This window comes from Dermacentor albipictus, chromosome 1 (genome assembly GCF_038994185.2).
Source record: "Dermacentor albipictus isolate Rhodes 1998 colony chromosome 1, USDA_Dalb.pri_finalv2, whole genome shotgun sequence".
NCBI classification, from domain to species: domain Eukaryota; kingdom Metazoa; phylum Arthropoda; class Arachnida; order Ixodida; family Ixodidae; genus Dermacentor; species Dermacentor albipictus.
The window spans coordinates 88,578,278-88,605,575 of record NC_091821.1 but is presented as its reverse complement, the minus strand read 5'-3'; the positions used below and the strand labels follow the sequence as shown (position 1 = coordinate 88,605,575).

The 27,298-nt window shown below is 44.9% G+C and overlaps 1 protein-coding gene across 1 annotated transcript in view; it reads left to right on the top strand.

The window, feature by feature from the left end:
• The window catches only part of LOC139048719 (netrin receptor DCC-like), a 132,462-nt gene that overhangs the window by 22,878 nt on the left and 82,286 nt on the right, over positions 1–27,298 (top strand). Inside the window, exons 3-4 of the mRNA XM_070523232.1 lie at positions 6,608–6,632; positions 9,400–9,693. Of these exons, the coding sequence (XP_070379333.1) occupies positions 6,608–6,632; positions 9,400–9,693 (319 nt within the window). The remainder of the gene's footprint in view (positions 1–6,607; positions 6,633–9,399; positions 9,694–27,298) is intronic.

Sequence of the window (27,298 nt, the reverse complement as noted above, 5' to 3'; positions counted from 1 at the left end):
CAACGCGACGATAATACCTCTCGATAAAAAACAGCTGAATCTGAATAAACGACGCTTTTCGTCCGTGCGGACCATCTTTCGTGAAACTCAGTAGGTACGCTGCTTTCGAAAATATGTTCGGTATTACTAATGGCGTCGACCAAACTCGATGGTGACAATATTATCAGCAAGGGAACCGTCCAGTTGTACGAACGATGGGCTTTTTGAATATGGCGCTCGTTTTCTTTGCTACTTCGTTGAATTTCAACGCACCTGAACAACAATAAGGCCGTAAGCCACAAATAAATCTGCGCAAAAAAAAACAAGAAAGAAAACCTGGGGTCATCGCAAAAATGGTACGACGTCGTACTATTCACGAATATTGAATCATCATATTTGCGATTGGACATTCTGCACACTCTACAGTTATAATTGAGTATTAGAACTGCCGAAAGTGTGTTCTGTACTGCCAGTCAGTCGGTTTATTGGTGTGCGCCGTCAGCCACTCTTGATGGCTTAGCAAATCGAAATACTGGATGTTTCAGCGACGAATCTCTCCAGTTATCAAGAAGATAGCATTTAAGATGAAATTATTACCTTCGGTGGGCATGTGGTCACATTATGAGCGGACATCACAAATTGTGCGATAATCGTCAATAAGATCGCGTGCGTCACCCTCAGCTCTCCACTTGATCCTTTTACTTGTAACCGTAGTCATGCGCTATAGAAATGGGCCCTTTGTGTGCGCTCGCTCCCTTGCTCGTTCGGTCGTTCAGGCGCTGCATGAAGCAACGGAAATATCCGAGCAGGTATCTGTCGGCTCGAACCAGTTATCATGTTCTCTTAAACCCAGCGTTCCAACTACCATGCTAAGGCCGCTTTTCGGCTCGTTTCGGCCGCCTTGTTTTGTACTTTGTTGAAAGAAAGCTTCCTAATGAGCTTTATATTTACAACTCCGAGGGACACGTTGCCAGCACTTCAGTCTCACTCACTTTCAAGGTTCTTGTTAAATTTGTGAGAACTGACCGGCTTCAGTGTTGCACTTTGGACATGTGGGAATAAGTTCACTAATTAGTTTCAGTTAATCACCCCCGGTGGCGGCTCATTGGCTATGGCGTTTTGCTGCTGCGACGAGATGGTTTGGGAAATTGCGAGGGAAACACGTGAATGTATCGCGAAATTGGTAACGTCAGACATCTTCCACTAGGGCAGTCCTTTGCTGATGAAATGCTGAGAGAGTTCTGAGACCACAACCCCTACCTCGATAGCCTGATTTAATGTTTGCCGCTGGTACGCTCAGAGATGCCCGTTTTACATGCCCTCATCCAGTGTTCTCGCTGAATCAGTTCATGACACAAACACAACTGACATAAGCTGAGAAGGATTACGCAACAACCTTGCGCATCATCATCACCATGGTCATGACCATCAGCATTGTATTTAATGTCTACTCCATGACGAAGGCTTTTCCCAGCAATCTCCAGTTGCCCACTCTGCGTCAGCCGACAGCATCCTGATCTTAATCTCGTCAAAACACCTAAGCTTCTGCGATCCTCGACGTCGTGTGCCTTTCCTTGATACACATTATATTACTCTCAAAGAGCACGGGCCATCTGGCCCTACATCATACATGGCCTGCCTATCTCCGCTTCTTTCACTTAATCTCAACTGGAATATAAGCTTAACCCGCTTGCTCTTTAATCCACATCGCCGTCTTTCTGTCTCTGAACCGCCACGGTAGCGGAGTGGTTATAGCGGTGCGCCCATGAGCTCGAGCTGGTGGGCTCCTTCCAGGCCACGGCGGCTGCATTCCAGTGGGGGCGGAATGCAAAAACGCGCTCGTGTGCTTAGATTCAGGTGTACGTTAAAAAAAACCTCTGCTGTTAAAAATTAGTCTGGAATTTCCCACTACGACGTGCCTCATATTCAGATTGTCGTTTTCGCAAGAAAAATGCCACAAATTAAATGTTTAAAAAAACTTTTGCTGAGCACGAGGTCGCGGTATCGAATCCCGGCCACGGCGGCCGCATTTCGATGGGGGCGAAATGCGAAAACACTCGTGTACTTAGATTTAAGCGCACGTTAAAGAACCCCAGGTGGTCGAAATTTCCGGAGTCCCCGACTACGACGTGCCTCATAATCAGAAAGTTGTTTTGGCACGTAAAACCTCATAATTTAAAAAAAGTAAGCTTTTGTCCCTTACCGTTACGCCTATCATTTTTTTGTTTCCCCGCCCCTTTGCGCGGCCCTTCTCAATCTTCTTTCTTATTCTGCAAGTTTCCACCCCATAGGTGAGCACTAGTGCAATGCAATGATTGAGCAGTTTTCAAGAATAATTGTAAGCTACTGGTCGTGACTTGGGAGTGCCTGACGTATGCGCTAGAACGCGTTTCTTTATCTTTCTATAGCTTTACTTTTCGTGATCCTGGTCTTCAATGAATACAGGTAATCATAATGCCGTTCTCTTCTGACTTTACAGCTTATAAAATTATGTAGTCATTATACTCAATAGGACATTCGTTAGACGCTATTGCATGAAGGGGGAGAGTGGGAAGGAAACAGAAAGAGATATTGTCTCAGAAACATAAAAAGGAACAAGACAAAACAACCACAAGCGTATAAACTCAGATACATAGTTCTGGAAAATTAAGTGCGCATAACCTATGTGTGAAACACCCGAACTACCGTATGTGAGAAGTAACATATAATAAAAACAAACAAGAAAAGAAAACGATATCTGAATAGTTGAAAGCGGTAGCAAAAGAAAAGTCGAGAAGTGTAATAAGACCTAGGATAGGTGCGCGGAATTCTTTCGAAAAACGCCGAGCAGCCACCATATACCAAGTTAACACATTTCGGCTATGATAAGCATGGCTATGGGCTGCGGGGAATTGCACGCACGCTATTTTCAAAGCGTGGGATTCCGCTGATAATAATGAAATGAAATGAAAATGAAATGAAATGAATGAAATGACAGCAATAATGTCAGAAAACAGCAATTAGTTATTGTGAGACATTTCATATCACAGCACAAAGCCAGTCTCTGCTATGACGTCAGTGTCGACTTATATCAGTGCTTCTGTATACGGTTTACGACAGAAGTACTCTGAGTATTACGGCTAACGAACTACAATAGTTAAAGAGAAGATGGTATTTAATGTCGGAGAAATGGGAAGATGGATATGCAGGATGTAGAAAAGGAAAAAATAATGCACCAGCCTCGTAGAACAAAAACAACTAGAGGGACGCGCATCATTTACAGCATACATGTTGCTTTTGGATACGCTTCTCAAAAGGGTAGGGTATTCCTATTGTAATAGCAATTATATGGACACTCCAGGTAATTTTTTCCGTCACCGGCATGTTCCTTATAAAATCCAAGTTGCAATAAGAATGTAAGGCCCGCGCGCAGTATGGTTCGAGGGATGGCGGGCGAGGGTGATCGGAGAAGGATGGTGGCTTGATGCTGCCTGTCTTTCCGCGCGCGCCGTGATGGAGGTTACGTGACTGAGAGCGCGCTAGGGGGGAGGAAGCGCGCTTCTCCTCCTCATGGCTGGCCGTGCCTAGCGCTTGGCACAGTAAACGCTGGCGCACTAGCAACCGTCTTAGCTGGCCACTGCATCAGACTCCGTCGCGTAGTCGGCAAGGCAGCTCGGCGAGGCAGCCATGTATACATATATAAGCTCCTGCAGGGGTATCAAATCGCTGCTAACTAATTATTGCTATTCGTAATAAATTTCTTGTTCACATCGCACTCAAGCAAACAGACCGAAAAACGATCAGCACTATCGAACGGAAATCACTACGGTAATCAATAAAGGAAGCAAGTGAGGAAACACGCACAGTCAGAGTAGTGGCACGTTTCAATCTACCGAGAGCGACCCAACTTGCCGACTCCAACTCGCGACTGAGGCGCATGAAGGCTGCCTTTGGCACCAGCAATGGCAATCGCGAGCGTTCGCTCTCCGTGATACAACGCCACGGCGCAAGCTTCTAAGATTAGTGCTGCATGGTTGTCGTAGACACAGGAGCCAAACCCTGAGCTGCATGTTTTGGTGTTCCATCTTATGCACACGCGGTATACTCTTGAATTGTTGTCGAGGCTTAAGTGCGCAGAGAGTCACCTACCATCTATCGTCTTCGCAGTGAGAATTGATTTGGCTGCTATACGGCCCTGGAAAACAACACATCAGCCGGGGTTGTCACTTGTGACTGGAGTGAGATTGAAACAATACATCACCTTGATGGCACACAGACATGGCTGCTCTCTAGGCAACTTTGCTCTAAAAGAAACTAAACCACGTTGAAATATCTAACCATGTGACAAGAACTATACCATTGTCTTTGGGCAAGAGTGACCTCGCAGAACCACATTCCCATTTAACGTAAAAGCAGTTTTTTTCGAGGTCACTCGCAGAGTTCCGCAGAGATGCGCGCGCACATAAATCAGTGCAGAATGTAGCTCAACTTTGCTCTTTACATACACGTCTTTTCTTTTTCTTAAGCGTGAGGAAAACATTGGTCTCTACACGGTAGTATTCCGTAGGCAAGCTAAGACCGGAAGTATTCGCACTGCGGGATTTTTTCTCTTCTCCCTCTTTCCTATACTTTCAAGAAGTTCAGGTGTACTTCTTCAATCTTCAGATCGTTGTCTAACCTTTTCTCTTTAATCGCTATGTGGTGCAATGATTGCTTCTTCCTACACCGGACCGCGACGTCAGCAAGTTCTGTGTGTTGTGTTTACGGATGTGAAAGAGCCGCCAAGTGGTACATGCTAGGGTGGGTAAGTGCGATCAATCACCTAGTGATCGATCGACCGTAGTGCCGGCGTCGCGGTGGCAAGACATTGCAACTTCACGTGGGTGCCTAGAGGAAGCAGCGTGTGCAACGGAATCTTGCACCCGCGTTCAACGCCGGCTGCTCGCTCAAGCTTGGCTCATGTCGCTGTTGCAATGGCCTGCCCGTGTTTTTATTTATAGCGGATAAGCGCGACGTGAACCCCTTCGATCGGAGGCTCGCTAACGGCATTTGCTTGCGTGAAAGCGCTCCGAAATGGTGTGTAGCAGCATAAGGCGTGTGACAGGCCACGCGTCTACTGATGCAGGACTGCGTTCAGAAATCCGTTCGCACGTATAAGATGTCGTCCGGAAGATCACGCGCAGACGGCATAGTCGTGATGATGACAGTGAAAGCGCCGACCTGTTATATAGGCAACTCTAACGAATGAGAAATGTTGTTATATAGTGGCTCCTGTAGAGTTGCAAGAACTTACTTTAGGTAAAACTGCAGCGGCTACACTAATGCCTATGCGGGTTTCTTCAGTTACGCACTCAGCAGAATAATGGGAACTACAATCATTGGCTCGACTCGTCTTCTTCAACACTCTTTTATAGCGCTCTATCTTTCATTATGGCCGCGTTTCTGTCGGCTTTCATTTTGATTACCTTTACATAATTTTTCAGCTATCCATTCATGTCGGTAATGTGTACTCCTAAGTATGCGCCCGTATAATACGTGTGCAATTTTCCTGTGTTGTTACCAAGTGCTCAATAGTATCGTTAGACACCATGAAGCCTGATTTGTTAACACTAAGCTCATATCCTATAGAGCTTCACCCTGCTTTTCACTGTCTGCCAGAAGCTGAATATCGCTCTTACTGTCCTATAAGAAAATAATATCTGCACACATTGAAGCAGGATGGCGGTGATGAATGTGCCACCACAATTTCTCGTAGATTATAAATATGCTGACCTAACATACTTGTATCTATATCGTCATTTCTGTGCTTATTATGTATATCACGAAGCGCAGCGATGGTAACGAGCCTTCCTGGTATAGGCCCTTCTGAATATGGGAGGAAGGGAAGGGGCTGTGGTGCGCTTCGTGATATATATATATATATATATATATATATATATATATATATATATATTATATATTTATTATATATTATATATATACATATATTATATATATATTATATATATATTATATATTATATATATACATATATTATATATATATTATATATATATTATATATTATATATATATGCACTACTTGTCGTACCTGAAGTATGATTAAAATGAAGATAATCGTCGTATTAACCAGTATCGTGGTGCGCTTCCCTAAGCATTCACCCACAGTGCAGACGTCATGTATGGTACCAGCGGTCAAACCAACAGGCCGGGATTAAGTGGTCCAAAGCAAGGAAGCAGCGGACAAGGCTCGCATATTTGCGCGACGCATGCAGTTTTATTTCTTAAATTACCTAATTACGCACATTCCGATGTAGATATTTTCGTGAAGCCAGCCATCGTACCAAATCGACGAAATTGAGGGATGATCGAAAATGCTGGACAGTGAGTGTAAGGACTGAGAGACCCCGGTACATCACTGCCGTAGTTCTTTCGAACTAATATTAAACATAAAGTTGCATTTTCTGTCTTCAATTTCACTCTTAATTGTGCTGTTCGATCATACGTGGTATTTCTTTTGATGATTTCAGTCATGATGAAATAAAGGGTAGGGTAACAATTCTTCGACTGCTTGGGCAGTCGTACTTCTGCCCTGTTGCTGGTGAAATACACCGTGCAAGTGATGTCAAGGAGCTGTTTTTCTTTTCCAGATGCTTCGCTTGGTGGCTGCTACAGGTGAGGCAACGTCCCAGCATTTTTTGCTTACCTATGAAAAGATCTTTAACTGGTTTCTCACTTCTCGAATGAAGCAGCTGTAGCACACAGCTTAAGTGGATAACTAGTTTACAAGTTTTTCATACTTTCAAAATGATAGATGCGTGAATGCAGCTGCCTACAGTAGCGAGCTGCATTTTAATTCTGTGTCAGGGAAACGCTTGAGCTCTGGTGTTTGTCCAACCAAGAGCTGTATATGTTCCAAACAAGCGCGACGCAATGTCCCCCTGTGGAAGCTTGCCAATCGGGCTACTATCTGCACCAAATAGACTTGGCGTTCCTGCCTCTTATACTTAATTGTTGAGAAGTAGCAATGTTCGCAGTGGCAGCAGTCGGTGCAGCGCAGGAGTGGACAAAGACCCAGACGATGGTCGCAATGCTCTCGCATTCGCATTTTCCTATATTAATGCAGAGAGAACTATATATATATATATATAATCTATCCCTTCAGCAACAGAATCTGGCAAACTGTAACCGCTGTTCTGCGCCTTTACCATATGTGTAGTAAAACAAACAAAACTTATTCTGCGTTTTTTGGCTTCTCGAGAGATGTGCTATTGCTATATCGCAGTACTTTGATGACGCCTTCGATCAAGATGACGGCTTCTTCCGAGGAGCCAGTTACATCACAAATTTACCAGTATGAACAGATAGTCAACTGGTCTCCTTGCAAAGGAAACGTTTTCATTGACGAATAATTTGTCAAAGAAAACGTTTGCTTTGCAAGGAGATCAGAAACATTTTCTTTGACGAATAATTCGTCGAACTAAACCTAGGACCATTGCCTGACGGGTTCAGTCAGGCAGTGGTGCCACAATGTGCCATGCTTGTCCCAGAGGCTAGCAGATGGTCTCGCGCGGCCACCTGCTAGCCGCGGAACTGCAAACTTGAGCGGAAGCTTTAGCTCGTGGGGTGCCTATCTAAATGCTTGGGAAAGGGTAAATCGTTTTTTTCCCAGCAACAACTGCAGAAAATTGGGTGAGGTTTGTTCTATATAAAAGCAAAAGAAAAGATAACATCCAGAGACCATTGCAAGTGGATTTTTGTTTAGGCGTCAATGTTTTTGAAAAAAATTGTCGAAGATCGCCAATTCTCAGAAAGCGGTAACTAGCAAGTTTAGAACTCTGAACCTCAGCAATGGAAAATTTTATCAGAATTCTGTAAACATCATCTAATCCTGTATAAAAATTAATTATAAGGTTTTACATGTCATAACCACGACCTAATAGTACATCTAAAGCGGTCAAAATGATGTATTATGCATAGCTCTGAAATATACCGTTATTATGTGAGTATGACTTTTGCAAGGCATTTGTTAACACTGTAACAGATTGGCTTAAGCTGTAAATTTACACATCAAATTAGTCCGCTTTAGATGCTCTATCGGATGCAGTTTACAGATCAGCGATATTTGCTTTTAATGCAGAGGGACTAACTTGAAAACTTCGGGCTTCCATTTTTTAAACCTACAATTATTAAAAATTCCTGTAAAAATTCAAGACATAAATCAAAATGTCGCTTCCAGCAGTCACTTGAATTTATCATTTTCATTATAAATGTAATTGAAATCGGCCCCGGGGTTACCTCAGAAAAGCATTTCTGTGTTTTACATGTTTTTGAATATGTGGCATCGGAATTGGGCCCGAGATAAAGCTTCCTCTCAACGACACTCCCAACTGTAGGAAGCCTTGAGAAGATTAATTAGCCACCTCTGTTCGTCAAAAATGCGCAAAGCGCAAAGTTTTCGGGCAGAGAAAGGAAAATGAAGGCCTTTTACGGGTCAATGACACGTTTTTGTTGCATAAAGCTTCAGTTTCTACAGAGCTGGTTTGACTAATAGCTTCGTTGGATGCCCATAGAGATTTTATTTTTTCGCGGTACGTAGCGGTTTGACCAGTTCAACATTTATGCTAGCGAAGTACCAACAGCCCACGAAGCTAGGACACTTTGACGGCAAAACACTCTACCGCCTTAGTTCAGAGGGCGCATCTCTTTCCAAATCAAGAACATCGCGAAGTGCAAGGCCACTCGTGGGATTACACGCTTGTCGATCCCCACGTTTATCGGAGAGGGAGAAGATATTTGCGCTCGGTCGAATCGGTGAGGCTCGGCTGCTCACCGCTTCGTATTGCGCGTGAAGTGAAATTCTAAGCATTGCGAGGACGGCGCAGGCCAGTGGAGGTTCGGGTTCACGCAGTAGAATTAATCAGCAGACATTACCAGCGCGAGAGGCGTACTAGACACCTCTACAAGGAGGAGATCATGAGACGGTGTCGCAGACGCCAATAGCATCGGTATTATAAGCTGTGTTTGTCTACTTGGAACACATGGAACCCCTGCTACACTGTGCCAGCGCCACGATTAGCTGACATTGCTTCTTTTTAACTATCAAATGCTGCCCTCAAGACGCAGCTTCTGGCACTTGGCTCACTGATATTATCTGTTATCGCTTATCAAGTCTAATAAAATAGGCTGTCGGTGAACGGGGCATACCGATATCATGGATTAAGTACCTACACTGAGAGAGAAAGGACATAAAACGAAAAAAAAAAGAGGAAAACTGATGCTGGACACGAAAACTGAACTCGAGACGTTGGGATCCACTGGTTGAAATCTCTCGCGATGTGTGATCACTAACGAACGCAAGCGTAATTTTCATTATCAGGTCGCACAGTTCGCGCGCCTTTCTAGCACGGCTCCTCGTTGAGCTGGCGCGCCTCGGCCGCAGGGGACGGCAGCGTCGGCGGCCTGAGCGCCGCCCTCGTGGGACCGGACACGGCCGTGCTGTCGTGGATGCAGCCGGCGAATGGCGCCGACGGCTACGAGCTGCGCCTGATGCGCGGCTCGGCGCTCGTCTTCGCACAGCGGTTCGCGCTTGATGCGGCGGAGAAGAACTACCCCGTGCTGTACTACCGGCTCACTGGACTGCGGCCGGCCACCACGTACAATGTCTCACTGGTCGCCATACTGGCAGGCCGGCAGGGTCCGGCCACCACCGTTGTGTTCACCACTGCTCCGCTAGGTGAAGTGCCTCCTCCTGCATTTTTCTCTCCTCTAAGCCTAAACCGGCGCACTGCGGCCTCGTGTATGTCGACGGCAGCACCCATATGCCGCGGGCACTGGGTTTTCGGTCGGGAAGGTGAAACTTAACGATGTGTCTGCCGTGGCCGACGGCTTTATGTCGCAGGGCAAGCTGTCGAATTAGGAAAAGAAAACCATAACCATTGCTAAGTACGAGTGCCTGTGAATGGACAGCTTTAGGAAACAGGACCCAAAGCTTGGCGATCCGAAATAGCGTTACGTGCGCGAAACTTCGCAGGAGTGACGTAGTCTTGGAATTTGGCCATACCTGTGCCGCTTTGAGTTTTCCATAATTGAGGGGGTCTAACGGTTGAAAAGCTAAGCTTTCGCTATATGAAAAGGAAGCGAAATATCTTTCCCGTATATTTCTATGTACTGCGGCACATAAAAATGCGATTAGCGATTATTAAAGAATTCCGCAGGTTAGGATGTCCAACTTTTTCTAAAGTCACACTTTCGTAGCAACGCGTAGCAGTACGCTTAAAGCCGCTAAACAACAATGTCCAGTTGAAGAGAGAGATTAATTTCTCGCTCATTTTGGTCGAGGCAAGATGACGCAAAGCAAAGCCTTGCTGAGTAATTCATTTTTGTGGGCTTAAGTGACGTGTGGGCGCAACGACGGATTCGTGGTAAACGAGCGGCTTCCGCATCGCCGGTGGCCCGCTTATTATTGGGTTGGTTAGTGGATACCGCCATTACCAGATAATTGAGTTTGGTTCAAACCCATACGCAAAACCAGAAGCGCAGTTTGAGTTCTGCAAGTGCACACTGGTGAATCGCTAATTCTATGACTACAGTACCTTTCGCAAAAAGTCCGGTTTTGTATATCTTTCGAGTCGAAGTGAATTATCCCCAAGAAGGGCCCGTAGAAAGCGTGAACAGCTGTTGCTGTGATATCGAATGCTGCCCATGTATGAAACACGTGTCTAAATGGATCCTGGACATGACGTGCACCGTTTTCCTACGTCACATGCCTCGACTCGGTATTTCGACGCCACTGCCGTTGCAGCGTGCCTAAACATAGTCTATGAAAATATGCAGTCATATGCACAAAAACGAACAAAACGTGTTGTACTGGATGTTTGGAGGCTCGATAGAATTATGAAATTGTGCACTTCAGTAGTAATCGTCATGCATTTTTTATCTTTTCTGTAGTTGAAGTCACAGCCGCTATACCCCGTGTCGAATATGCGTGCGTACGCGTGCTTGATAATCTACGCCGTACATACATTAGCAAGCAGCATCTGGCTAGCGCTGTAATTATATAGAACACTAATTCTCTTCTAAGTGCAATCGACATGGCGAGCCGAACTTTGCTATAGACGCCATAGACGCGGCTGCCTAAAGAACTGATAGCCCAGCAACAGCGGCTTCACACTGCATATGCTGTCATGCTCTTCGGATGAAAAGTACATGCAGAACACCGACAAAGAAACGGGGCTGTACCGCTTTACAGGTGATAGCACTTTTTTTACACCGTAACGTTTGGTCTGGATGGTCAGTATGTGCAGTAAGAAAGTCTGGCACCGATAAACTTTTCGACATAACTATAGCTTATTGGCATTATTGTCGTCCATTACACTTTGAATACAATGGCCAACAGCCCCACGTGCGACACATGCAACATCGATGACACGCTCGCACATATCTGTGACTGCCCACGATATAGTGGCCAGAGACAAGTGATGTTCAGCGTACTGGACTAGTTGGACAATCGTCCACTATCAGAACTCAAAGCTTTAGGTCAGTGCTCCGAAAGAACAACCGCGGTGAAGGCCTTACTCGCGTTAAGCTTTCTGCGGTCTACGGGGCTCCACGATAGACTTTAAGAATGCCGCCCCCTACCGCTCTATAGCGTACGCGCTTTGATCATGTTTGCCTCTCTTTCTGTCTGCCCCTTCCACTCTTTTTCTCTCTTTATCATCGTTAACCCTTCCCCCCGTGCAGGGTAGTCAACCGGAACTACCTCTGGCTAACCTCACTGCCTTTCTCTGCATTCTCTCTCTCTCTCTCTCTGTGGCTTCACGATCCTCCTAGATACGTTCTGATTACCTTTTTTAAGTCTTTATCTATTTTGTTTAGCTAGTGAAGTATCGGGCAACTTACCCAGCGGAATTTTGCCGCGGCATGGCGAGACTAAGACTTACACACTCAGTCTTCGTCTTACCAATGGTCACTGAGGGAGGTAGAGTTAACTGAGGCACATAGGGCGTTGTTATAAGCAGCAGGTTTCATCGTCTGGCTACTCGATTTCATTCTAGGGGAGAATAATAATGAACAAACATATTGAAGAAAATTGCCTATGACGTTCTTGCAAATGGCTCTACTTTCAATTTCAAATTTTATATAATATTTGTTAGTGAAGCTGGCGTTTACTAACCACGCGGCTCAGTGGTTATGACCATTTTGCTATGGAGCACGAGGCCGCTGGTTCGAATCCCGGTCACGGCGGCCACATTCCGATCTAGGAGGCATGCAAGAAACGTATGTATACTGTGCTTGAAGTGTGCGTTAAAAAAAAAAAACAGGTTGTCAAAATCACTCCTGAGCCCTCCATATGGCCTCTCTCATAACTCACTACACAGATTATTGGACGCAAAACCTCCAGAATTAAATTAAGTTAACGTTTCGTTTTATAGATTCCCAAACGGAGCAACACCACGTCAAACTAAGCGCAGTATGTGTCGAGCGAGCGAATGACATAGCAGCCGACTCTCCGGGCGGGCAAGTGCCCAACATGGTTTATTCTGTCCTAATGTAGTCAAGAATGATGTGCGGCCATCCAGAGGTACTGCCGTACACTACACTATGCACAGAAAGCTCAAACATAGATAAGCTTACTCTTCTTGTACTCCAGGTGTGTGCAATGAATAAACTGCAGCGTCTGCACGCTGTAGGAGATGCTAACGCTGCCCGTCAATGTCAAGGCTAACCTTCTTATTCAACACAGCGGTTGTTCACCCGCAGTTTTAAAAATAAATGCACTTTCAGGGGCAACCGCAGGTCCGCATTTGTCAGAGCCGACATTTGTATATATATGCTGCGCAGAATGATAGCAGAAAATTATCCTAACAAAACGAGATCCATGGAAAAAAAAGAAAAACGTTGCGAAGGAAATTGGACGTGCTTTTTACAGCGTGTCATTACGTTCGTCAGAAAACCACCATCTGGATTTAGACTGGTAAATGTACGCTCTACTGGGGATAACTTTTCGCGAATTATATTCTACAGCAAGGAAGTTCACAAGGAGTTGTATTACAAGCCAGTTTGGTTCAGCTTGTTGAAACAATTGGTGAATCTCAAGAGCTTTTAGTGGGCTCTACTGACTAACTGTTGACTAACTGACTAACTGTAAGTGTTGTATGCCTGCATGTGATGACAAGTAGGCAATAAAAGAGAATTGACAGGTGTGCTGGCACCGTCTCCGCCTCCCACGCAGAAAGTGTGGGTTCCATTCCCGACGGGTGCACTTCTCTTTTCTCCGTAATTCTTTTCTTTTTTTAGATTCTAAAGTAGCGAAAATGTCATAAATTGCCAATTTAACAGCATTCACAAGTAAGCAGCAACGCTTTCTTTTTCCGCTGACGGCTACGAAGAACTCTTACGAACGTAATTTAGAGACACTCGTAAACGTAAGTATCAAATATTTTGTTGTTATCCAGAGATTATTAAAACGAAACAACACCGGGAACAAGTACTTCGTAGTTTGTGCATTGCTACACTCGCAGAAATATGGCGAACGCCCGCGGCTGCACCTGTCTCTTTTCGCTTACTTTAGCATAAAAAAAAAAAAACGGCGAACATTGGGCTTCGCCTGCCGCATTTGCATCCGCCGCGCGCAGTTAGTCTTTAAATTTCGCTCCGTGTAGCCCAGGATTAGCGATAAAAACTGCATAGGAAAGAGACGCGGCCACACATTCGTTTCAAATCAACCGGTAGTAGACAACACTTGCAGTACCGCTTGAAGGAGGCGGAACATGGCGATGGCCGCACGGTGTAAAAGTTGAGGAAGAACGCCGCGGCTTGAGGGGAGGGTAATGTTTAACTACTCGTACTTGTGTTGTTGTTGTTATAGCGCGCTGACACGAAATTCTTGATAGAAAGCATTCCCTGAGAGACGCCCTCTGTGTCCAGGGGTACGACAAAAACCGTTTCCGGTACGCTTTAAGTTAGTGAAGGCGAATATCTCATCTTACCCTTAGTCTACTCTTGTGTGATGATTATCTTGGTACATCATTTAGATGGACCGTAGTTTCAGGATCTTAGATTACGATTTGTTTGCTACCTCTTGGCGCACATATGTGCCTGCAGCTGGTTATAAAAATTAAGGACATAAGTCTGTGTGTTTATCGAAATGCATAGGTGCTCACATGCACAAACTATGCTCCAAAAGGTCGTCTTAAGATGCGTTGCGTAGGAGGCCGTTCCTTACATTGTGAATTGCGTTGTTCTCCTTTATCGTTCGCTCCTTTCAGAGAACTGTAGTCTTACCCGCAGTTTTATTTTCTTAGCATGACCATGACCCGCTATTATTTGACGGTGTAATGTAAACGCCAAAAAACAAAACACTGGAATGTGGCTTTGATTACATGCTCTCGCGCTTTTTTCTTTTTCTTTATAATAAACGTGACCAAATTGTGGCCTTGGGTGAGACGCTAATACGCCGGATAAACCTTACTCAACTCCTGATGGAGATGATGCAGCTGCGTCAGTAGGGGTAAAATTTCTTTTTATTTAGGCGCTATGTTTTACACGTTACTTCCACTGTTTAGCGACGGATGGGCAAACAATTAGCTATTTATAGTTAGTAACTATTAAAGCTCCTTTTTTTTCTTAAGTCTCCCCGCCCCCCTTTTTTTTTAGGGATGCTTGTGTGTCGTATACAGTGCACTGGCATCGCTCTGAGCAACGAAACCGCAGCGTACACACAGAAAATTATGACCTAATGCTGGTACTCGTACAAGCTGTAGAAAATCGGCATTATTCCTCAACGCAAGCAGGGGATCGAGCAGTCGGGAGCTTCCCAAACAGTTAGGCCCGTGTCAACAACAGGAAGGCACAGTCCACACCAGCCGTGTCGCTCCTGCAGCACTCGCGCGCACGAGCGGCAGCACGCGGTGGAGTTGCGACACGGGGACGGGCTCCGCTGCGTGTGTCTCGTTAGTGGCAGCGCGCTGCTGTAGCTGGCGCCGTGCACACATACACGCACGCACGCACACGTAAAACAACACACACGCACATGTACGCTTCAAACGGTGACCGTGAAACTAGCGCCACTGCCGTCGTTACGAGGAAGAGGATGGAGTATTATTGCGGACGTGCGCGCAGCGCTGTGGTAGCCCGAACCAGCCTGGTGACACCGAGGGGAGGTCGCCGTCACGCACGGCTGAGCAACACGCGTCTGGCTGCGTGGCGGTCGTGCGGCAAGGATTTCCGCCGGCAGACCCGACTGATATAGGTTTCAGTGCAATTTTCGTGGAAGCAGAGCCCTCCGAGACGTTCGAGGCAAGCAATGCGGCTATTCCCGAATATGAACTCTCTGTATAGGGCTGTAGCCATGCGCCTTCCTGGCAATGAACACAACTATATTCAGGCGAAGCTGTCTTTGGCTCTTCTCCCGACTTTCCGGCCGCTGCTGCCGTTGTCTTGCTCGCGCGCGCCGCTAGGTTTCTTGCAACACCACGAGATGGCACTCGCCTCCGTGCATCCCAGCCGTCGCGGCCGCGGCAGCGTTTCACAGTTTGTACGTATGACACGTACTGTGCTTGCTTACCTATGCGACAAAAATGTAGGTGGCTGGGCTGTGGAGGTCGCGGGCTAGGTTGTGGTAGCGTTAGCATTACAATTGTCCATAGCTTGAAGTTGGCGTCTGAACAGCGTGCTGGCCACGTATGCAGATGGAGCACGTAAACACGCGCCAAAAAATGGCTCCAAAGCGTGCACTCGGCGTCGAGGACACCCAGGACAAGCGTCGCGCGGAACAAGAGCGTCTTGGCTACGCAGCGAAACCTGGTGTAGTTCGCCAATGTATGTATGCAATGTGCACATACAATTATAAAATTTAAATTACGTACAGCCTCATAATTCAATGAAGTTTAACACTTATACTACGTTCATCTAACCAAACTGCATAACAAGCTTTGCTTACATCGATTCCCACAGTGCGTGGGATCTGTCAATTTTTTTTCTCTGCGTTTTGAAATTAATGTGTCGCTCTACCACACAAATCACTTCCTCGGCTTAGTGGTATTGTACACAAAACGACAGCAGATGACGTCATGGTACAAAGAGAATCCCCCCTTTTTTTTAGTTTATCTCTTGCACCGTAGACTCGGCTTTGCCTAACTGCCGCATATTACCATTTTACTGCCTTGATTTTATACTGTCTGTGGTCACGTGTCTGTTGCCCACATAATCACTTTTCTCCCTATAGAATGAAACTCCGTGTTTGTGCACTATACCAACAGTATGGAATCGAAGTGATTAGAATAGTTTGACAGCGAGACGACAAAACGCATTTCTAGAAAAAAAGCAAAAGAAAGAACGGCATACTGACTTTTATTGCGCATGGTGGGAAAATTTTGTTCTGCATTGCATCCCATACTTGCTGCTTTGCGTACAACATGCTACTTACTATTTCTTTGGCATTCATGCCACACAAGGCGCTTAAAATGCCGCCATCCCACAAGTCGAGAACATTTCGCGTGTCTCACAATCGCTGCCGGGGAAATTTCGCACCTTTATGGTTAAGTGCTTTGTGATTCTTCATCACCATCCTCTGCGCATCACCAAGCGCAGCGTCGGACATAAATTTTACTCACAACCACGGGCTTGCTACATTGTAATAACACTTCAGTAACCGGCACTACACTGTGTCACGTCGGTTCATTGCACAATGTGCGAGCATGGTTTACACTGACATCGTGCTACGTGCGCAGTGCTGAGTAAGTAAGCGTACAGGAGTGACGTTGCCCAACAGCGCAGATCATGATGGGTCTTTGTTTTCAAGGTATAGGGTATCGCAATGCCTGCCAATCAATGGTTGTGGCATAACCTTCCGGTGTTGCTGACATGGTAGTCATGCCAAGTTGACGTTCAAGGATACGTCACACGTCGAGCTGTCTCGCTTGCGGAAATGCGCGCTGAGCTCAGGAGTGGCAACATTGGCTAAATGAGGCAGCACGACCTCTTATGGAGAAAATAGCGCTCACGCAACCAGCCCTTAGTCTGATCCTTTGATATGGAACTACGTAAGAAAAATGTAGGAAGAAACAACTCTTGTTGTGTTCCAAGAATGCGTTTAGCATGCTTTTGGAGGTTATTTGTGGCACTTTTGTGCTATATGTTATGGTTGGCGCTCCCCTTACCGCCCTGCCTTACCCGTACGCGGAAACCAATGGGTATTTCTAGCACCACTTCTTCAAGGACCAGTTCAGAATGCCTTGCAGCGTCCGCGACCGCTTTTGGTCACAGACACTTTGACCAGAAGCTCAGCGTCTGAAAGACAGCGTCTCAAAACGCTATGCGCCACAAGGGCTCCACCTGCCGCCGTGCGATACCACATGGTATACTACCGCACGGTACCGCCACATGATACCACCGCAAGACGGTACCACCAGCATGCCTTAATTACAACTATGTCAGACTGAGTTGCCTTTGGGACTGGCCCACATAAAATGGTTAGTCAAAAAATTGTGGCTAGTTCCCAAAGAATGCTAAATGCATTAAAATACCACATCTTATACATTATGGAGCTCATAAAATATTTAATCCAAGGTACTGCGCTGCAAGGTCTTACTGTGCAGTATTATGGCGCGAAACTCGACAACGGAAGCCTGAAAAGAATCTTACTCACCCGTTTAACGAGGTAAAGTGGAATTGAGATTTATGGCACGTTTCAGTATTGGCATGCTACGCCAACAGCTGCAGAAGTCTCCACACTTTTGACATAGTTTGCCTGCTACGTCAGTGTGCGGCTTACACCGATCCTCACCACCTCGACGTGGAAATTTACTATTCTTAAAACTTTTTTTGCGCAAACAAACAGGGACGAAGAATAGGGGCAACATAAGGACGAGCGCTCGTCCTTGCGTTGCCCCTATTCTTCGTCCCTGTTTGTTTGCGCAAAAAAAGGTTTAAGATGAATCTGTTCCAACTAGGCCGACTCGCAGTTATGCTTCAGTTTACTATTCTTACTTTGTTGTTTCTCAGTGGAATTTAGAGCAGGTGGCCTTAGTCCAGGCCACCAATATCAGTGTACTTGATGGCGGATATCACGATGTATGCTGCCAGGTATACTTGCTCCTGGAGAGAACGTTTGTGCATCTTGAGGGCGACTGGCCTGTGTGAACGCCTGACTGCGTGGCGCCTTCGGCACGCGTGTGCGCATTTACCGCGACTTTCCAGTGCAGGGTACCCAACCAGATGCTCTACTGATTAACAAACAGCCTTGCCTTATGACTTTCTTCCTTCTCGTCCTCCTTGCGTCGGTTACACAGGACTGGCACTCTATAGCAGCCATCTCCGTTATCAAGGCAGCAAGCATTTAGAAACTGCCATTTTCTTGGCTTTAACTGCAATCTCTTTCAGTTGAGGGATTGTCTCTCTCTGTCTGTCTCTCTCTGTCTGTCTCTGTCTGTCTGTCTCTGTCTGTCTGTCTCTGTCTGTCTGTCTCTGTCTGTCTGTCTCTGTCTGTCTCTGTCTGTCTGTCTCTGTCTGTGTCTGTCTCTGTCTGTGTCTGTCTGTGTCTGTCTGTGTCTGTGTCTGTGTGTGTCTGTCTGTGTCTGTGTCTGTCTGTGTCTGTGTCTGTCTGTGTCTGTCTCTGTCTGTCTCTGTCTGTCTCTGTCTGTCTCTGTCTGTCTCTGTCTGTCTCTGTCTGTGTCTGTCTGTCTCTGTCTGTGTCTGTCTGTGTCTGTCTGTGTCTGTCTGTGTCTCTGTCTCCGTCTGTCTCTGTCTGTCTGTCTGTCTGTCTGTCTGTCTGTCTGTCTGTCTGTCTGTCTGTCTGTCTGTCTGTCTGTCTGTCTGTCTCTGTCTGTCTGTCTGTCTGTCTGTCTCTGTCTGTCTGTCTGTCTTTTCGCCGGTTGGTAGCAGTGAAGGAGCGAATATTCTGGAACCATATAAGAGCAGATCAGTCAAGCGCGCAAAAAAAAAAGTGACAAAGTGAGGAGTAGACAGCGCAAGCGCTTACTTCCAGCTGATCGTGTACTTACAAAACTGCATCATATGAACACTTTCCTTCATGACGTCACAAAATCGAAATGCCGACATCAGGTGGCCATGCTCAGAAACTTAGATTATTTCGATGACAGAAAAACAGAAGGTGCGCTGACACACGACATACCTGTCTTTCTAATGCAATCTGCTTCAATTATCTCCCTGACATTCTGGTTCTTATTTTTGGCTATCTTACACATGTTGAACAAGGATTTACACGGCTTCTTCTTTATTCCAAAGTCATGATAATGTAGTGAAAGGTTCCCAACGCGGTATTTCGCCGCCTTCCTCCTATGTTCTAGAAGTCTTTCGTTCAGACAGGATTCAGACAGAAGACAGGATTCAGGATCACGATGTCTGACAGTGTACTGCTCTTTCTTTTTCTAGAATGGATTGGTCATTTGGCAAAGTTTTCCTAGCTTCTCAGGGGCGGAAAGCACTACTCTGATATTGCTACGATTTTATCTTCAGGTGGTGCGAGGTATTGTGCATGTACGGAATCACTACAGTGCGGAATCTATTTCCTTCTTAAAAGCATCTTTCATTTTTTGTTCCTTTGTTAAAGTTCCCCTCAGCTATAGATACTAGAAGACTGTCAGGATACCCTGCTGACAAGTCGTGTCACTTGCCTTTGGGAACTTCTTGCCTTGGAATGAAAAGATTTCTTTGTGGTGTTATCTAAGCACTGTACAGCTCTTGCTTGCTCTCTTAACAAGTTGGAATGGGGCGAATGATAAGGTAAGAGGTGTTTACATGCCCTTGGATGGTCCTCCCAGCACACATGATTGTTAGTGAGCTTTAGTTTCAAATCAAGAAACCGTAAAACACCATTTTCTGGAATTTCATTCGTTAACTTTAAAGTATTGCAACATTCGCGAAAAAGCGCTAGGAGCTGATTTACGGCGGCTGGAAAACCATCTTCGCTTCCTTGCATTAAAATTTCAAAAAGTCGTACACATATCTAAATATATTCACATTATTGAGGCGGTGAAAAATTAGGCTGTTACAATGGGCTAAAAATTATCGCTAAGAAAAGGAGCTATGCATGAGCCTATACAGATCCCCTCCTTTCGAATGAAGAGCTGGTCATTCCGTTCAACGCAGGTAGTCTTCAGATAAAAGATTAGCAATTCAAGGAAACCTTCTATGGACATACCTACTGCTTCCTGAAATGCTACCGAGCCAACGCTATCAATGCACTCTTCTACGCAAAGGAGGAGTTTGCCTTGTGGCAAGGAGTAGTACAAATCCTTTATGTCCAATGAGCAGGGCAGAAAACCTTTGTCAAAATTCTTTTTCGACAACCTAGCCCCTTTACAGAATGTTCGATTTGGAAGGGGTCATCAATTTTCACACGATATAAGAGCACTCGCAGCTCGAACTAAAAACTCGCAAACGACTATAAGGGATGAAGACGGTATATATATATATATATATATATATATATATATATATATATATATGAGAGAGAGAGAGGGAGAAACATTATTTGACCGGAGAGATATTAAGGAGGGGTGAACGGGAGCGCCCCAGTCCAGGGCCCCATTGACCTCTGCCGCCTGCCTGACCTACGAAGGACACCATGGGCTGCGGTACATCAAAGACGTAATTAGGGATAACATTGGCACGAAAGAAAGCGTAGTTCAGAATAAAACAGAACCAGCAACAACAGAGCAGCCTGAGAGATCAAATTTAGCATAGAATGCCTTTATTGAAAAAAGAAACACTAGAAAATGTCCCTAATAACGCAGCAGCAGAACCCGATCAAATCCCAATACAGCTAATCAAAAACCTCAGTCCAAAGAGCAAGGCACTGCTAATGCCATAGAGCAAGTAATTAGAACGAAGAAATTACGGTTGGGTGGCATAAAAGCAAGACGAACCTAATCTACAGCGAAAGGTGATAAGGATATGACGTGGTCGTACAGGCCAGTTACAGCAACGCCGGTGATATTTAAAATGACAATGCATGTCATATAATTGGAACTGTCGAAGTGGGTGGAAAATAATGCACTGGAGGAACTGCAGCATGGGTTTAGGCCAGGCAGACGCTTGGAGGATATGTTTGTACTAACTCATGGCATAGAGATTTCAGTAGCTCATAATAGACTTTATCGATAGCATTTCTAGATATTTCGATAGCATTTCTATGATAGCGTAGACAGGGAATTGTTATGGTATACTCTTAAGCCAAAAGACATAGAGAACGATCTTTTGGAACTGCTTAGGGTGATATATAGAGACAACCGAGTACAATTTGTATGGGAAGGTCGAAAGGTAATGAAGTGGTGAGAATTCACCAAGCATTGAAGTGAGGATGTTCTCGGTCTCCATTGTTCACGCTTTATGTTAAGGGCATAGATATACGACTAGAAAACTGCGAATTAGGGTTTGATTTATTCCACATGCATAATGTAAAAATGTCACAGAAGCTCCCTGGACTGATGTATGCGGACGACATAGTGCTACTAGCGGATTATGCAAGATATTCAGACACTTGCGAGTATTTGTGGCAACGCAGCGACAAATATAGGCCTCAAGTTAGCATAGAGAAATCCAGAATTCTGATCCTTAATGAAGAGGTGAGTAATTACGTGGTGTCAATTCAACAGCAAGTCATACTTATAATCAAGCAATATAAACACTTCGGCGTATACATAAACGAAAAGGAAAGACTTACTCAAGCATGCACCAAGGGAATCTGAAAATAAATGGGAAGTGGAATACTGCAATAATAGAACACAGAACCCTGTGGGGCCACATTAACCATGAGGTGGCGCGTGGAATTTGGAAAGGAGTAATGGTGCCAGCGATAACGTTCGCAGATGCCATATTATGCTTAAAATGGGATATCTTGTAGGGGTTGGAAATTAACCAAAGATCCGCAGGGCGATTGGCTTCGGGAGCCCACGGTAAAACCACAAATGAGGCAGCGCAGGTTGACATGGGTTGGGCCTCTTTTGAAGTCAGAGAAGCACAGAGCAACATTAGTTTTGAAGAAAGACTTAGGAACATTGAATAATATAAATGGGCAGGTAAAGTGTACAAGTATCTGTACTTGAAAAGTGTGGACATAGAATATAGGAAGAGGTCAAGAAAGTTGGCGACCGAGTACAGGGTAATTTGAACAAAATAAACAACCAGGACTCATCAGAAAGAAAATGAAACAGACATTTCATCATCATCATCATCAGCCTGGTTACGCCCACTGCAGGGCAAAGGCCTCTCCCATATTTCTCCAACAACCCCGGTCATGTACTAATTGTGGCCATGCGGTCCCTGCAAACTTCTTAATCTCATCCGCCCACCTAACTTTCTGCCGCCCCCTGCTACGCTCCCCTTCCCTTGGAATCCAGTCCGTAACCCTTAATGACCATCGGTTATCTTCCCTCCTCATTACATGTCCTGCCCATGCCCATTTCTTTTTCTTGATTTCAACTAAGATGTCATTAACTCGCGTTTGTTCCCTCACCCAATCTGCTCTTTTCTTATCCCTCAACGTTACACCTATCATTCTTCTTTCTATAGCTCGTTGCGTCGTCCTCAATTTAAGTAGAACCCTTTTGGTAAGCCTCCAGGTTTCTGCCCCGTAGGTGAGTACTGGTAAGACAGAGCTATTATACACTTTTCGCTTGAGGGATAATGGCAACCTGCTGTTCATGATCTGAGAATGTCTGCGAAACGCACCCGAGCCCATTCTTATTCTTCTGATTATTTCCGTCTCATGATCCGGATCCGCAGTCACTACCTGCCCTAAGTAGATGTATTCCCTTACGACTTCCAGTGCCTCGCTGCCTATTGTAAATTGCTGTTCTCTTCCGAGACTGTTAAACATTACTTTAGTTTTCTGCAGATTAATTTTTAGACCCACTCTTCTGCTTTGCCTCTCCAGGTCAGTGAGCATGCATTGGAGTTGGTCCCCTGAGTTACTAAGCAAGGCAATATCATCAGCGAATCGCAAGTTACTAAGGTATTCTCCATTAACTTTTATCCCCATTTCTTCCCAATCCAGGTCTCTGAATATCTCCTGTAAACACGCTGTGAATAGCATTGGAGAGATCGTATCTCCCTGCCTGACGCCTTTCTTTATTGGGATTTTGTTGCTTTCTTTATGGAGGACTATGGTGGCTGTGGAGCCGCTGTAGATATCGTTCAGTATTTTTACATACGGCCCGTCTACACCCTGATTCCGTAATGCCTCCATGACTGCTGAGGTTTCGACAGAATCAAAGGCTTTCTCGTAATTACGAGAAACAGACATTTAATTCGATGCAAAGAATGGAAGCAAAAAGAGCCATGGCGACTTACAACAATGAGATGAGAAATTAGAAGGGGAAATCTGTACGAAAACGCAAAATCTGTACAATAACCTTGTTATTTGAGGCTCGAGCCGATTGTGTAAGGACTAAAACATACCGAATCAAATATTCGAAACTAGATGAGGCATGTGCATGCTGCAGCGAAAATCCGGTGACCACTCAGCACATGGTAATGGAATGCGAAGGGATTCACCCAGTGAGAATGGTAGGCAGCGTATACCTTCCAGAAGCGGTTCGGTTTTAAGGGGACGGAAGCGTCAACCGGTCAGCAGTCGAGATAAGCAAGAGATGTTTATAGTACTGGTGGAAAATAAGCAGAAAAGAGATTGATACGACCGGATCTCTTACAGTCATAACTAGGGATACAATGTAGATTTTGAAGGAAGGAAAGATTGAGGCGATGCACACAAACATGCTAGATAAAAACATGTATAGTATGCCTGACTAAATCAAGCAGGCTAGTTGACGATTTGTACCCGCCCCATTTCAAAGGGCATGCCAATAACTAATGATCATCATAATCAGTCACTGAAAACATTGCTAAGCCTGTGTTTGCTGCATAATTTGCAGAAAGCAGCAGGGCACAACTATGGCTATATGGGTTTCAATAGAAAATGCTGTACAGCAAGACTTCCTTCTTTCAGCGCAGATTTATCGTCCAACTTTCTGTCAATAAATACAAACATACAAACCACCCACGAACATTTTAGTCGTCAGGCTTCTTGATACAGACAGACTAGAACCAGATGTCCTGAAACTACTGTCTTCTAGTCTAATATTGTCTTCTTCATACAGGCACGTTTGCGAGGGAAGGCAGGTTAAAAAAATATGCACTTTGTCGGAGTAATCGCACAGTTTCCCTGTGGAGAATGCCTCGCGGATTTTGCAGCAAATCCTTCTGCAGCTGGGTCACTCATAGCGCGACTCTCTATGTAATCTAGGAAAGACTAGTGTCCCATATAACACTGTATACCGATATTCGTCGATAACTCAGACATTTATACCCGTAAGAGCCTAAGGGTGTGAGTTATAGACGTAAAACATTCTTAATGGTGTAAAATGGTTTACAGTGTGCAGCGTCGTCCTGCGCCGGGCTAATGCAACGATTACTTTCCGACTGTTTTCATTTTCGCGCTCCATCAGTGGTCCGAACGGCGCCCCGCCTATTATCGCAAGGATCAACCGGACGTGGAGCGGTGGATCATGAGAAGGGAATAGAATCAAACGATAGGAATCTCTAAATTAAACGTCGGCCTTGGAACTATAATCGAAAGCCGTATCGGATAGGCGTCAAAATAGGTGTTCACCAAAAAGTCTTTCTCTCTCTGCATTTAGCTACGGTGCTTCCGAAATCAGATGGGACTCTGTGTCTCTTCAACAAAGAACTGCGTCACGCTTACACGCGCCAACGAAAGTTGTGCACACTCAGCGAGTACACAGACAAAAGTTCTCTATTCATTAATTCGATGTGCGGCTGCGTATTTTCACGCGCAAACAGAACATTCGCACTGTCCAGAAAACGCACAATAATGGGAGCCTCCGTTGGTGACTGGTTTTTCTTTACTGTATATTCCACAGAATTGTGTGCTGCGCACAGACGACACGCTGAGACAACTTGCGTAGGGCCGATAGACACAAATGAATAGGACCTGCTCGGAAGCACGAGCTCTGTTGCAACAGCGTAGCACGTCTGTATTGCAAGTTTCGAGACGACGTCGAGTGCTTTCGGTTGTCCATTGTTCTCTACCGCTTCGATTTGGTTTCAGCAGAATACCCCCAACAATGTATACGGTGTGGGGAAGCGCTTGCTTTAATTTATGCCCCCGTTCATCTGAATTGCATATTGCAATATAACCTTCAAGGAAGAACGGAATGAACTACGCACGCGCGATAGTCGTCGAGTGGCCCACGCGTGCGGAGCGGTTGCACAATTTCTACCGTTGGCTATCTAGGAAAAGAATTTAGCCAGGCAGCTCGGATGCGGCAGTTTCGCTGCACAGTATCAATCGATCGATCGACCAATCAATACATCAATAAATAAATAAATAGATAAATAAATAAATAAATAAATAAATCAGTGCACCAATCAATCAAGCATTAATTAATTAATTATTCAATCAGTCAAGCAATTAATCAATTAATCATTCAATCAATCAATTAATCAATCAAATAATCAATCAGTTAATCAATTAATCAAATCTTTATTATGGATACCACAAGGAAAAGCGCTGACTTATCACGGATAATTTTTTTGCGCTGCCGCCTTGTCAAGTATGTACCAGCACGCCGAATTTGCCGCTTTTAGCATATTGCCCTGGAATAGCTACGGAGCCTTTGTACTGGTGCACATAGAGTAATAGGCAAGACAAAATCTGCAAAGAAGACATATGTGGTGGACAAAACAATGCCAGATAGAGAAACAAATAGCGGAACAGAAAACGATGAGGTGGGCGTAAAAGGGAGTTAATCATACAGCATGATTAGCAACACGATTATCTCTGCCTGTATATGTCAATACAGGCAGAATACTTATTACATGATTTTCAAAGTCGAGCTATAGGACAAGGTCGGGCAGAAAATATGGAATGTTGCTGTTATACCTTTGCGGTACGGAAAATTGCACATGATTATGAAGCTTTGGGCAATATATGCCATGAACCACCTTATGGAGAAACAAAACGTCTTGCTTAATACATCTTGCTTTTAGAGGTGTGAGTACAGGTATATTTGAGAGGGCTAGAATATGGTCGCCAGAACGGTAAAAGCGGTGTTTGAGAACTGATATCAGTTTATTTTGAACGCGTTCAATGAGGTCAGTATTAGATTTGCACGTTCTGCGCCAAACTACACAGGCGTACTCTATTTATGGAAGACACACGGTAAAATACAACTTTAGGAAGACAACAGGGGCGACAAGATAGAAGAAAGTGATGAATCGTCTTCTTCTCATTACAAAACGTGTAGAGAGGGCAGGGAACCCAATCCGACCTGTGTAAGTAGAAATTCAGGGAGGGAATGCGGCTACGTAACTTGGCGAGAGAGACCTCAATCATATTTGCGTTACAAGATTCGCTACGCCAGGGAAATGCCAGGTGCTTATAATCTGGAGAGGCAGTCATAACTTGGTTTGATAAGGCTTTTCTAATTGATCGCATCCGAAATCACGCTGCCGTGATCTGTACTGTCACTGGCAGAATAGGAAGAACAGGGACCGAAAGTGATGTCTTTGCTAGTGAATCGGCAGTTTCATTAAAAACCAAACCTTTATGACCAGGTACCCAAATCAAATGAACACCTTGCACATGGGCAGGAACTAGCAAGTGAAATAGTTTTAGCATGGGTGAATCATTTGTAGCGGTAAGGGAAGATCATTCAGATAGGGAATTAGTAAGAACAGCAGCTGTTGTAGTCTTTTAGGTGTAATTTACGTGAAGGTGGGATTACTGCTAACAACTCGCCAGAAAAATAAGCACAAACGCGGGCAATCTTAACGAAAAAGACCAAATGTGTAGGACAAAATATTCCAATACCCGTCTTTTCCTCGCACTGTGATGCATATGTTGCAATGATGTTTGTTCCTAGGATGCTTAGGTGGTCTTGTAACATGACGTTTAAGATGCCGTAAGGTGGTAATTTCGCGTGGTTTGGGAAAATGTCATCGAACTTCATCCCAAGGTAATTTGAATGCGTATTATTAGGAAGCACATCGCGAATTTGCACATTTAGTGGTTGAAGTAATGTTTGCACAAATATAATCTGTTGTGTATCATACCTGGGCCAATGAACGGGAAAAAACAATTCTCGCTCGGAGTTGAAAGTTATTTGAGGACGCCTTAAAATGGTGATTCATATAGTCGTAAGAAAGTCTGAACGGTCAGAAGATAAAAGCGGCCTCAAATGGGTGGGATTCTCGCTTCCAGGTATACGGCATTTGCAACGTATTTTGGAAGGCCTAAGCACAGACGTAGCGCCGCTTGTTGTAATAAAACTAGCGGCCGCAGCCTGTATGATGGA